Source organism: Carassius carassius, chromosome 7 (genome assembly GCF_963082965.1).
Source record: "Carassius carassius chromosome 7, fCarCar2.1, whole genome shotgun sequence".
In the NCBI taxonomy this organism is placed as follows: Eukaryota; Metazoa; Chordata; class Actinopteri; order Cypriniformes; family Cyprinidae; genus Carassius; species Carassius carassius.
The window spans coordinates 13,052,954-13,066,589 of NC_081761.1; the positions used below are offsets into that span (position 1 = coordinate 13,052,954).

The 13,636-nt window shown below is 35.9% G+C and overlaps 1 protein-coding gene and 1 long non-coding RNA gene across 3 annotated transcripts in view; one reads left to right on the top strand and one right to left on the bottom strand.

Moving 5' to 3' along the window:
* The first annotated feature begins 1,853 nt into the window (after nt 1–1,853).
* LOC132143048 (uncharacterized) lies at nt 1,854–4,715 on the top strand. Its single transcript, XR_009434167.1, has 3 exons — nt 1,854–1,994; nt 4,081–4,192; nt 4,357–4,715. It is a non-coding gene; the product is annotated as an uncharacterized LOC132143048 (long non-coding RNA).
* Nucleotides 4,716–7,264: 2,549 nt separating this feature from the next.
* The window catches only part of LOC132143567 (2-hydroxyacylsphingosine 1-beta-galactosyltransferase-like), a 28,275-nt gene continuing 21,903 nt past the window's right edge, over nt 7,265–13,636 (bottom strand). For both annotated transcript variants that reach the window (XM_059553908.1, XM_059553909.1), the window contains exons 4-6: nt 12,087–12,163; nt 10,356–10,575; nt 7,265–9,851 (exon numbers count right to left, since the gene is read on the bottom strand). In XM_059553908.1, coding sequence (XP_059409891.1) covers nt 9,491–9,851; nt 10,356–10,575; nt 12,087–12,163 — 658 coding nt within the window. In that variant the 3' untranslated portion in view covers nt 7,265–9,490. The remainder of the gene's footprint in view (nt 9,852–10,355; nt 10,576–12,086; nt 12,164–13,636) is intronic.

The following is a 13,636-nucleotide window of genomic DNA, read 5'->3' on the forward strand; positions in this document are numbered from 1 at the left end:
TGTAGTTCCAGCTCATTTCAGCGTTAAACCTCCCAGAGATGATTCCTGAGTCTGTGTGTACGTGCATGTCATGTCTAAGCTGTTGTCGGTGCTAAATCTCACTAGACGACTACTGCTGGAAATGAAGAATTTAATCTTCAATCTACACACAACCTGTAAATATAAATCACAAACACTCTCTCTCACACACACACACACACTTGACTTGAGTGTGACTCAGTTGTCACAATCTATAGGGGTTTGTTTAGGTAAATTCAGTATACTTTATAGTAATTTTAATTTCACACAAATATCCACACAAGCGATAAAAATTAAAACCGTAATAAATATACAAAAAAATTCAAATGTAGATCACTTTGTGTGAGTGTTATGTGCCCTTCAAGTGGATTTGTAATTTTAAGTTCTGAGCACATGAATAACTGAGCGAAGTCATATTTATGAGTGGGAAAATATAAATTCTAGATGATGCATATGTTGCAGAGTTGTGATGTTATATGTGTCAAACTGTATTAGCCTAATCTTGAATACTGATGATAGAATCTAATTTACACAAAAAAATAAAAGTTGTAAAGGATTTTTGGAGTATGTTTTACAATAGGTCTGTCCACTTAAAAATGTCATGTTTAATTCAGTGTTATATTCTGATTCTTTGTAATTATTTTTAGAAATTAACTACACATTTCTGTGAAAACAGTTTCAAAGTAAATCATACACCAATTTTTGTCCAGTGTATGTATAGAGATCACTCAGTGAATGAAAAGTAAGTCGGTAGTGAATATCATATAACGAAAGATTTTGCAAGATGTTTTAATCTTATATGCTGTATTTCAATCCCTTCAAAGGTCAGATGTATGGGACAGAATAGATGATAATAGCCTCCTAAACAAGTTAATCACTCGACTTTTACGATTTGTTGGTGAAACATTTAATTTTAAGAGCCTAGTGTATAAATAAGCGTTAAATCCAGACTTCTTTGGGTTTACTGTGCAATGTAATGTACAATGTAATTATTTTGATTAGGCTTTTTTTCTGTGTTGTTTACAGACTGGAATATGTAAGTTAACGTCTTTGGACGTACTAGGTGAAATATTTAATCGCAGTTCACAGTTTAAGTAGCTAAGCTCTGCAATCTCAGCGATACTAGGGGTGCTGTAGGGTAAGTAGCGTAAACTGTACTTTGAATAGCAAGTTAGCTAAATTGTGTTTGGTGCATTTATAGCTACTTACCTGAACGCTAACACATCCGGCTTAACGTAAGAGACGCTAGGAGGATAGGGTCGGGCTAAAGTTTTGATCATCCGGTTTATTATCAGTCACTTGAATGTAACTCTATCGCCCCTTTGAAGGTTTACCGCTGTAAAGAAAAATAAATAAATAAGACTGACCACGTAGCATTTGCAGCAGTGCAACTTTTAGAGCTTGCGCCTTTGTTTGCATACTTGCGTTTACCATGTTTACATTGACCTTTTTATTTAGCCATGTTTTTGGCCTTAGGTCAGGGGAAAGAAAATATAATAAGCTCATTATAAAAACTTTTTTTTTATAAGTGTTGCTAATGTCTTTGCTACTATTATCTGAATTAACTATAATTATATGATGTATAATTGATAGTGAGAACAGTTGTGAGTTTAGTACTTTTTATTAGCAGCTCTTCCCCCTCCTGTATTTGACCCAACCTTTAGTCTTTAACTGGTCTAATCACAAGGTGAGGTGTCTAGGCTAGCAGATGCTTTTAGATGATTACAGCAAAGAGTCTCTCAGCTGAAATAAAGCAGTGTCATCTAAATGCACAGCAATATTATGATAGTAGCCTAATACACTACATACCCCACACACTTATTGTTAATATTGCAGAAGTTTACATCAGAAAGGCTGCCCTTCACTAATTCATCATTGAGGACATGAGATGCATTAATGAATAGAGAAAAGAGCACCAGAACTAAAACAGGAAATATCAGTGTCTGGCTTCATCTTGCTAATCCCTCACTTGTGCGGTAAATTTTTACTTGACATTGAAAGCAACATATAGATCTGATTGTATACATTTATAAATCAACAGTGCCACCTACTGTTTGCAAATAAATACTACATCTTTTAGGACCCTGGACCCTTGTGTAGAAATTTGCAAATTACATTGGGAAACGAGAATCGACAGGACACACACACACACAAAAAATTAATAATAATATTTAAAAAATCTTTAAACTTCAAAATCCAATCAGATCATATTAAACACTCCCAAAAAAAGGTACAAAAGCTGTGGTGATAAAGAGTGCCTAGTAGTAACTTAATGTTAGCGTACGTATCAGCAGCCTACCTGAATGGTATATTACATTTTGAAAGGGTAGCACAACGAAAAAAAAATTCTGTGAAAAAGCTGTAATCAGTGTCAGCTGTTTTGTCATTATTTTGTTAACTTCAACCACAATCCAAAGAAACACCCACCCTCAAAAGACAGGTCAGCATATAAAAAGCCAACAACAGAGCACAATCTCTATTTGGATAGGTTTTCCAACTGACTGATATATATATATATATATATATATATATATATATATACAGTACAGACCAAAAGTTTCACAATTTTACTGTTTTTTTCTGTATTTTTGATCAAATAAATGCAGGCTTGATGAGCAGAAGAAACTTCTTTCAAAACATTAACATTGTAAAAACATTACAAATAGTAATGTTTCCAAACTTTTGGTCTGTACTGTATATATATATTTTTTTTTTATAATATTATTTACAGCAAAATGGTCAAGGATTGGCTGGTTAGCATGGCCCCATTAGCCCCTCCTGATCAATTGTAATTACAATCTGGCTGCAGAAAGCATCATTTTCCATTGCCATTCAAAAGTGGTCATGTATTCTGACAATTGGTGTTGTTTTGCAAGCAAAATATACACAGCAGCTATTGCACTACATTTTAAATTGATTATTTTTAAACAGCTTGTACTGTATAAGCACAAAGTTGACATATTTTTACCTGTTTGCTGCCATCACAGTTCAGAATAGCTGCTAATGAATGGTTTTGAGGCTGTGCACATTCTTGTGGTGCCATCAGCCAGACAGTGCTGTCATGGCACCATTTTCCTACACAAGGAGTTGCATGGCATTTTCAGCTCTAGATGGGTCCTGCCAACAAAGCAACAGTAATCAAGATGAATGAGAATGCTAATGAATTGCTTTTCTTTGTTATAGTCCTCCTTGCTTTACAGAGCATACATAGTAGTTTTTTTTTTTTGTATTCAAAATAAAACAAATGTGTGGTTTTCTTTCTAAATAAATAAAGACAGCAACTTTAGATTAAAAACAAAAAAGGTTTATATTGGCTATATATTTTTTATAGAACAATGAGTACATCCCAAAACAAATTAGGCAAATACAATATAACAGTGCTACTTTTAAATTTAATAAGGAAGCTGTGGTCTAATGGTTAGAGAGGTTGACTCCTAACCCTAAGGCTGTGGGTTTGAGTCTTGGCCCGGCAATACCATGACTGAGGTGCCCTTGATTAAGGCACTGAACTGCTCCCCAGGTGCTGCAACATAAATGGCTACCCTGTGTGTTTGTGCACTTTGGATGGGTTAAAGGCAGAGAACGAATTCTGAGTATGGGTCACCATACTTGGCTGTATGTTACGTCACTCAACCAAGTATTGATTATTTCCTATTATTGTCATTAATAACCTTTTGAATTAGTTGGGAGTTTTTATTTTTATTTTCAGTGTTCATTTTAAGCTTTAGTATACTATCAAACAATTAATCGCATCCAAAATAAGAGTTTTTGTTCACATAATATGAGTGTGTACTGTGTATATTTACTATGTCTATATAAATACACATACATGTCAATATTTAAGAAGGATATGTTGTTTATATATTAAATATATTTATCTGTAATATAAATAATATAAATATACATGTAAATATTTTCTAAATATATACTGTATGTGTATGTAAAAACTTAAATTACATTTCTTTCATTTTGGATGCATTTAATAGTTTGACAGCTCTAATATATAAATACACACACACACACACACACTATGGTCTTATCTTTTTCCCTGCTGCCTTTTAGGAGAAGTGCTTGGGACCACATGTCCCTGTGACACCATCAGCCAGGCAACGTTGTCATGACATCATTTCCCATTGGTTCTAAAGTGGTTAGTGTCATGGCATTTACGGCTCAGGTAACTGGCTCAAAAGAATGCAAGGTGCCCCACTTTGTGCCTGACAGGCTGATCAGGTTAGGTTATAGAGGTTGAGACCTCATTAGCCTGTCAGGCAATGAAGAAGAAATAGTGCTTCTCACGACTCTAACTGATGCTTATTTGCTCGCTCCTCTGTCATTCAGCCTTTGACCTGGAAACTGAATGAAGTTTGCCACCTTGAAGGACATATCAATTCTCTGAACTCACTGAGGACTCAAGGACTGCAGCGAGAGGACTCCAAAAGAGCTAAGAGCATCACACCTGGACCTTCCACTTACTGTTTATGTTAACAAAAGCATGATCTTGTAATTGCAACCAAGGCTCATTGGAAAACAGGTGCCTCTACCTATACAGTTTAGCAAAATTCCAAAAACACACCTACACATACGATTCACTGCAGTTTCCAGCTGAAATGAACACTAGTGGTAGTAAAACATCAACAACCTCGAGTCTTTACATCAATTATGATTACACAACCTGGTTATTAATTTTTAAAGACTGATTTTTTTACACAGTTCCTTGCATAATATTACAACCCGAATTCCGGAAAAGTTGGGACGTTTTTTAAATTTTAATAAAATGAAAACTAAAGGAATTTCAAATCACATGAGCCAATATTTTATTCACAATAGAACATAGATAACGTAGCAAATGTTTAAACTGAGAAATTTTACACTTTTATCCACTTAATTAGCTCATTTAAAATTTAATGCCTGCTACAGGTCTCAAAAAAGTTGGCACGGGGGCAACAAATGGCTAAAAAAGCAAGCAGTTTTGAAAAGATTCAGCTGGGAGAACATCTAGTGATTAATTAAGTTAATTGATATCAGGTCTGTAACATGATTAGCTATAAAAGCTTTGTCTTAGAGAAGCAGAGTCTCTCAGAAGTAAAGATGGGCAGAGGCTCTCCAATCTGTGAAAGACTGCGTAAAAAAATTGTGGAAAACTTTAAAAACAATGTTCCTCAACGTCAAATTGCAAAGGCTTTGCAAATCTCATCATCTACAGTGCATAACATCATCAAAAGATTCAGAGAAACTGGATAAATCTCTGTGCGTAAGGGACAAGACCGGAGACCTTTATTGGATGCCCGTGGTCTTCGGGCTCTCAGACGACACTGCATCACTCATCGGCATGATTGTGTAAATGACATTACTAAATGGGCCCAGGAATACTTTCAGAAACCACTGTCGGTAAACACAATCCGCCGTGCCATCAGCAGATGCCAACTAAAGCTCTATCATGCAAAAAGGAAGCCATATGTGAACATGGTCCAGAAGCGCCGTCGTGTCCTGTGGGCCAAGGCTCATTTAAAATGGACTATTTAAAAGTGGTATAGTGTTTTATGGTCAGACGAGTCCAAATTTGACATTCTTGTTGGAAATCACGGACGCCGTGTCCTCCGGGCTAAAGAGGAGGGAGACCTTCCAGCATGTTATCAGCGTTCAGTTCAAAAGCCAGCATCTCTGATGGTATGGGGGTGCATAAGTGCATACGGTATGGGCAGCTTGCATGTTTTGGAAGGCTCTGTGAATGCTGAAAGGTATATAAAGGTTTTAGAGCAACATATGCTTCCCTCCAAACAACGTCTATTTCAGGGAAGGCCTTGTTTATTTCAGCAGGACAATGCAAAACCACATACTGCAGCTATAACAACAGCATGGCTTCGTCGTAGAAGAGTCCGGGTGCTAACCTGGCCTGCCTGCAGTCCAGATCTTTCACCTATAGAGAACATTTGTCGCATCATTAAACGAAAAATACGTCAAAGACGACCACGAACTCTTCAGCAGCTGGAAATCTATATAAGGCAAGAATGGGACCAAATTCCAACAGCAAAACTCCAGCAACTCATAGCCTCAATGCCCAGACGTCTTCAAACTGTTTTGAAAAGGAAAGGAGATGCTACACCATGGTAAACATGCCCCGTCCCAACTATTTTGAGACCTGTAGCAGAAATCAAAATTGAAATGAGCTCATTTTGTGCATAAAATTGTAAACTTTCTCAGTTTAAACATTTGCTATGTTATCTATGTTCTATTGTGAATAAAATATTGGCTCATGTGATTTGAAAGTCTTTTAGTTTTCATTTTATTAAAATTTAAAAAACGTCCCAACTTTTCCGGAATTCGGGTTGTATGTTATAACCATAGTGCATGATTTGTAAAATAATACATTTTGACATTTGCATCACTACATCATCTCCATTGGCTTTTCTAATATAGTAAACTTGCTCAGTAACTCTGCAAGGGCTCAAAGGACTTAGAAACAAGCAAATACAACTTATCTCCCACTTTTGTTAAATTAGCTTTTAATGTACACCATACAACAAAATAAAACATTGTTCATGAACTGAATAAGCTCACTAAATACACACCTTAAAAGTGTCACAAACAAGAAGCAGCATAGTATCAGTTTGCAGAAACATCACCACAGGCATGTTTTTCCAATGAGCCCTAATTAGCACTAAACAGTCTTCATACACAAACATGCATACTAAGACACATACATCACATGCTAAACTGTCAGTGAATAAATAAAAGGAGTTTATCAGTTTGTCAGTTTATCTCTTAATCAACACACACACATCTTCAGGATACACACCCATCTAATGTGACAGTGCTGAAAACATAAGGACAACACCTGATACCTTCCGACCAACCTGCGTGTAGTTTTTCACTCCCTCACCCCTCCGCCGCAGTCATTTATTAACTAAGAAATCTAAAAAGTACCCTGCCGTTCTTTACTACAAATAGTTAATTGTATTCAAAGCTCTTCACAGGATAACAATAGTGAGTTAGCAAACCATATTAACCTGATAGCACCAAATGCTCACGCAAGAACATTTTGCAGAATAAGGGTTATCAATGAGGTCATGGGAAAAACCGAGACAAACCTCTTCGGGACAGTGTAACTTGAGAACAGAATTGAGATGCCACACATGTGCTCTGTAACTTTCAGACTAGCTTACTGTACCTCCTTTGGTGTTACAGGTGGCAGCATCTTTTACTTATTTTACATCACAATTGAGAGAGAATCATCAGACCACAGGAGTAAGCAAACGAAATATTTTATGTTTATTTACCATTATTATATTACCATTTTTGTTTGTCTTTTTATTTACATAACACAGACACACATTAAATCATTATGAAAAGAAAACCTAAAAAAAATAGACTAAGCTCCTTCAAGCAGCCTTTAACTACTTCTGCAAGGACTTTATCAGGAAACCGACTATGAGAGACAAAGAAAGGCATCGATGTACTGTAAGTGAACTGGAGCATTGGTTTTAAATGATCAGTATATAAAGCCAAAGCTGGACACAAGTTGGCTCATGCAACCCCATTCAAATGTACAGTCATACACACCTCACATATACCAAATCACAATCTATAACCACTCACACACACAGCCTTTAAGGTTAGAGCCCATCTGCAGCTTTTTCCCCTGTTGTTATCCATCAAATATTAATACTGAAAATCATACAAAACAACTATAACGTTCTATGTGTGTGAGTGTGTGTCACTGTTTAACCAGTCATAGCTCTGATGCATTTACAGCCTTAATTCTAGCCAGAGTATTTTCAAGTATGGACAGTCTAAAATGGTGCTTGGCTGAAGAAATGCTTTAAACCTCATGGTAAAAACAGCTTCAAATTATTAAAATGTCAGTGAATCTTCTTTCAAGTCATTTTGGTTGTGATTCCTAGTGTTCTTAAGGTGATTCGACTGTTTAGTGATCTGGGAAATATAATGTTTATATGAACAGTGTTGTGGTACATTTAAAACAATCACACTGAGAGTATTACTGGCAACAGTTCAGTCTGACATTGAGTTGTAAAACCAGCATGTGATTTTATAACAGGTTGTCCAGTGGCATTTTTTTTTTATAAAATAAAACCTCAGAGACTGACAATGCACTTTAACGCACAAATAATTGACAGAAGTACAGTTTATTGCCACCGCAAAAAACCTGGTGAAAAGTTACACAACTAAATGTTAGATTGACATGTTACCAAAATATGGTAATGAAAATGGCTGAAGGTTAAAAGAACCAGTAGAGCACCATGGGAAACAATCATTACAGTACCAAATCCTCCAGGTCACTCAAGGCCTACTGATTTGTGGGAACATGTCAGCAAACAATCTTTTGCTTTGATAACAACACACGTCCAATGAACGTTCTAATAAAAATGATGGTTTGTTTGGGACATTTCAAGACACACAGGGACTCACACATAAAAACTACTGTAAACCCAACCCCTCTCCCCCACCCCGTTAAAAAAAAAAATTTCCTCCTAAGCATGATTTGCTTAATAAAATAAACCATTCAGTATAGATGACTGCAGTAAGGAATTTTTTTTTACTACAAATCCTAAACATCCATGATGCAACACAATGGGTAAAATTGACTCATTCGACCCATATCTGCCAACATGAGGATAGTGTGAAGGGATTTCAGCTTGTCTGAAGAGAAACTACAGTTTTGCTATTAATTCGTTAAATTAAATTTGCTAAAAACAAAACAGGAAAATGGCTAAGATGCTCTTAAGACTGTTAGTATACCAGTATACTGGCTCCAAGCATTCCAAAATGATTGTAAATAGAAGATTTAAATTTGAACATCCCTAACAAAATCTCTAGCATTTTCTATAGCTAGTATAACTAGCAGCATTAGCTAGTTCTGGTTGTAATGTTAGCAAAACGAAAAGCATATTAAAGATTATGGCAAGGCTGGCAACATAAACCCTAGAAAATATGCTAGCTTGCTAATGTCTGAGAATTATTATTGCTGAAGAAATTAAAACAAAGTAGGAACGGAGTGCGTAAAACATAAATATAGAATATGCATTGAATTCAGTGCACAACAGTCAACAGTTCTCTGTGCAAAAAATGTATGAAATTTATATAAATAGATATAGATCTCTGTTGTATTTGGATGTAGTAAAACCTGATGCCCCACAGCATGATAGCCTCTTGTAAAACATACATTTCTAAACCATTGCTTTTTCCACAAGTATAAACTCAACATTCAGAACCACAACTGAACATTAACTTCAATCAACAGGGAAAACAACCTCCTCAGAAGCTTTCCATTTATGTTTTCTGGATTGCTTCCATTCTTCCTTACTTTGGCTTCCCACTTACAGTTTGTTGTTATCATGGTTGGTTTGTTTCTTTATTGACCCATGTATTTATTTCCTGGATAGGCCCTGCTTTGAGTGAAGAGTAGTTAATTCCTCTCTTTAGTGAAGCGTTAGTGTTGATTTCTCCTAGTGCTTTACTTTAGTTTTTTCTCAATATTTTTAACATGGCCATTTCTTTTGTGCTTGCCATTTGGAATTCCATTATGACAGTGTCCGTTCACCTTCTCCGCTGGAGATGAACTGCGCCCCAATCGTGATTGGATGCACTTGCCTATTCGGTATAGCAAGTAGCAAAGTAGAAGCATGCACACTCCTATCACCACAGCAACGTCTAATAAAAAGTACTGGTAGGTTGGGATCTCATAGACTGCAGAGCGGAGGTGTTCGACACCACGGTGACGGAGTATATAGCTTATCCAATAAACTGCCCGACTCACTGGATGACCAGGCTGATCTTTATGAATCTGAGACAGCAACTGTGCTCGCTCACGATACCTTAAAAGAAAGAGAGATGAAGAAGTTTCAGAACATCTGAACATTGGAGTAATATAATGTTAAATGGTCTTCAATCCACCATTTTATGGAGAGAAAAAAAACAGCTTAGACATTCTGCTAAATATCTATTTTTGTGTTCCAAATCAGAAGAAAGTCATTCAGGTTTGGAACAATATGAAATGAAATACCACAAAATTCAGCCTGTAGAATAAAAACTTTTTAGGCTACATTGCTCTTTGACTCACTTGGATTTGTTAAAATACCATGGGTCTGCAAATATTGACACCATGGTGGGGTTTACAACAGGTCTTGTTTATCATTAAACTTGAGTAACCCCAATTCCACAGTCATTAAAGATTAACCAAGCTCTGTGTGTGAGGGTTTGGATTTGTATTACCTGTTTTTTAATAGACCTTTTACAATGATTGTGTGTTTGTTTGTTTGTGTGCGTGTGTGTTACACTTTATTCATTTTACACAGACATTTTATACAGATTTGAATTACCTTTTGTCTGTTATGACATTAACCATGGCAGTATAAAGGTCTTCTTCACTCATTCTTTTCCACTCAAGCATTATGCCCATGCCTTTGGCCTGAACTCGTGTCATGGTGTCATAGTGATCTCCAAACAGCGGCACACCCACCACGGGAACGCCATGATACATGGCCTCATAGATGCTGTTCAAGCCCCCATGGCTCAAGAAGGCCCTTGTGTTTGTGTGGCCTGTGAGTGAACAACAGATACAGTATTAGAGCAAAACTTCAATTACTGAAAAAATGCCATGAATCGCAGAACATTTACCATACCATAGTTGTTTCTGCACAGTAATCATAGTTTAACGGTGGTATTTTGTGGGAGACCATAGTAACAACAGGGTTAATGGCTGAATGGCATGGATGGCTCCTCCTTATCGTGGTAGCATTAATAACTATGATTTCTTTAATACAAAATGGATAATATTTGATATGAAATACAGCACCATTAAAACTATTAAAACACATTTTCCCTTGTGTTCCGAGTGGTTACTGGACCAAAATGAGTCCACCCATATGATATTCTCGATTCTAGATATGACTTGGGTCCCTGCTTCAGTTTATCATCCACTGTGCTGATTGCTTAGAATAGTAAAGGTATACTGTACCTCTCATTGATTAGCTATCATAATTATCATCATAATTATAATAAAAATAAAAGTTTACATTATGGATCTAATGGTTGAACATTTGTGTGAACATTAGCCACCCTTGGCCTTTACACTCCCTGTACATGCTAACTTCTTCCTCTGAATGAATCACAATGAACAAAACGTTTAAATGACCTTTCAGAGTCACTTGTTGTACATTATCTCATCTAGTACCCTTATATATCTTTAAAAATACATTTAAAAGACACATAGGAAAATCAAAGGGACATTTGCATACGTTTTTGTAAATTTGTCCGAGGTTTCTCACGGATAGGGTGGGGTTTGTACAGTATCTCTTCCTCACTGGTACTGGCACGAGACAGGACATTTTCATTTTATGCACAAAGCTACATACAGTGTATGTAAGCACATTTTGCACTCTGATTAAAAATGGTAAATCAACTGTTGTTTATTGTGACAGTGCTGACCATGTGTCATTGATCTTGAAGTTCAGTCCAGCTGAACTTTAAACAAGTAAGTGTTTGTTGTTTTTTTCCTCAGAGAAGAAATGCCTTGGGTCCATCTTGTCAACTGACTTTGTGTATCAGACTTTTTTCTCGTGGTTCTCTTTGGTTGGATGATCAATCCAAACTGATTTAAGATCAAAAGCACAGAATGCATCAACTAGGTCATCAGAGAACATGAAATGTTGCGGACAGCAGAAAGACATTGAGAGGAAGAGAGAAAAGAAAGAATGATAGAGACATAAAGGCCCTCTGTGACCACAAACCCATGGTGAAACAGAAACTCATTCACACAAACAAACACTGCACAGGCTTTGTGTCCTTTATACAACAGAGACATTATCCTAAGAGATGCAAAAAAGAGCAGTGAGGAGGATGAGCTCTCTCTCCCGCACACACTGCAAAACAATCATCAGTTTTCCAATAAAAATATATAAAAAAGCCTTCAAACAAGTTCATTCTAATAAGCAGATTCAGTGCTTTAAAATATTCCTTAATTAATAATGTAATAATATTATTTAAAAAAATGTATATAATGGTTTTGTTGTTGTTGTTGTTTAGTAGTGGGGAACATTCTAACTTCTTACCCAACAGGTCATTCTGTGGCATCCAGTCCACTAGTTTAGTATTGTTGCCCAGATTGGAGGGAGGCACTCCAGAGAACCTGCAGAGAGATTAAACTCATTGAGAGACAAGCATCCCATTCTACAAACTCTTTAAACGTTGTGGATTAGACAAATCTTCAGCGGACAAGAATGAAGAATTTGCTAGTTAGTTAAAGCTTCATAGATACTAGTGAGATCAGGAATTTGGATTTGACAGTGAGAGAGACCAAAATAGTTTGCATGCATAGATTAATACCAAAGCTTACACTGAAAAGGCAAAGAAAAAGAAAAAGATAAAAAAAAAACAATCAGAGAAGAATCATATTGATTACTTCTACCTTGTAAAGCTTATAAAGACGTTATAGTTTGCATGCATAGATTAATACCAAAGCTTACACTGAGAAGGCAAATAAAAAGAAAAAGATAAAAACAAAACAATCAGAGAAGAATCATATTGATTACTTCTACCTTGTAAAGCTTATAAAGACTTTATTTCAGTAATGCATTCAATATATTACATATAAACATTATAGTTATACTACATATAAACATTACACATGAGGTTTGACGAAACATCAAGAGCTAAAACCAATGTACTTTTGAGAAAGGCATTGAAGGCAACATGAAACAGTATTCACAACCCATTTGACTATGTAAAGTGATGGCTGTTTTATTTTTCCAAATGAAACAGAATATTCAAACAGCAAAAACAATGTCGGATGGTATCTGGAAGTTAAAGTAAATTACTGTGGTAAGAAACTGGCATCATTATTGAAAGGCTGCTTTACCTACAACAGTAGGCTAAAACAATGCCTGAAAAGCTACTAACGCAGTTGATTGGCATTTTTTGCTAAACACATGGACTAATTTACACAAGCAGATTATGAGAACAATCAATTTGTCTTTAGAAGATGCACTAATAAATCAGTATAAAAGCACCAGGAACACACACCCCTTTAAAAGTTTTGAGATTTATTTTAAAAGAAATTAAGACTTTTATTCAGCAAGAACACATTAAATTAATTGAAAGTGAACTTAAAACGTTTATGTTTTGCTACAAAGATTTCTAATTCAAACCAATGCTGTTCTTTGGAACTTTCTATTCATCAAACAATTAAAAAAAATACATCACAGTCTCCACAAAAATATTAAGCATTACAATTGTTTTTAACAAAGATAATAATAAGAAATGTTACTTCAGCATGTGATTTTATATTGGCTTTAAGAGTCTTTGGACATCTGCTAAATAAATTATTAAACTAACAATACAACAAGAGGACTCCAGCGGAGATTATATGAAGCCATTGTCTTGAAGTCTGTCTTGAGATAGTAAAGAGCTGGGGTTCTCTGTCAATGGTGAGCAAACACACACAGCCTAAAGGCCAGTATGTGCCAAACCTAATGACAGAAGTCAGTGACTAATTACCATTACTATAATCTATGCACAGTGTGACAGGAAAGAGTTTAGACCAGGGGCGTCACTGGGCCCTTTTTAGGGGGGCTTCAGCCCAAAACGATCATGATTTATTTTA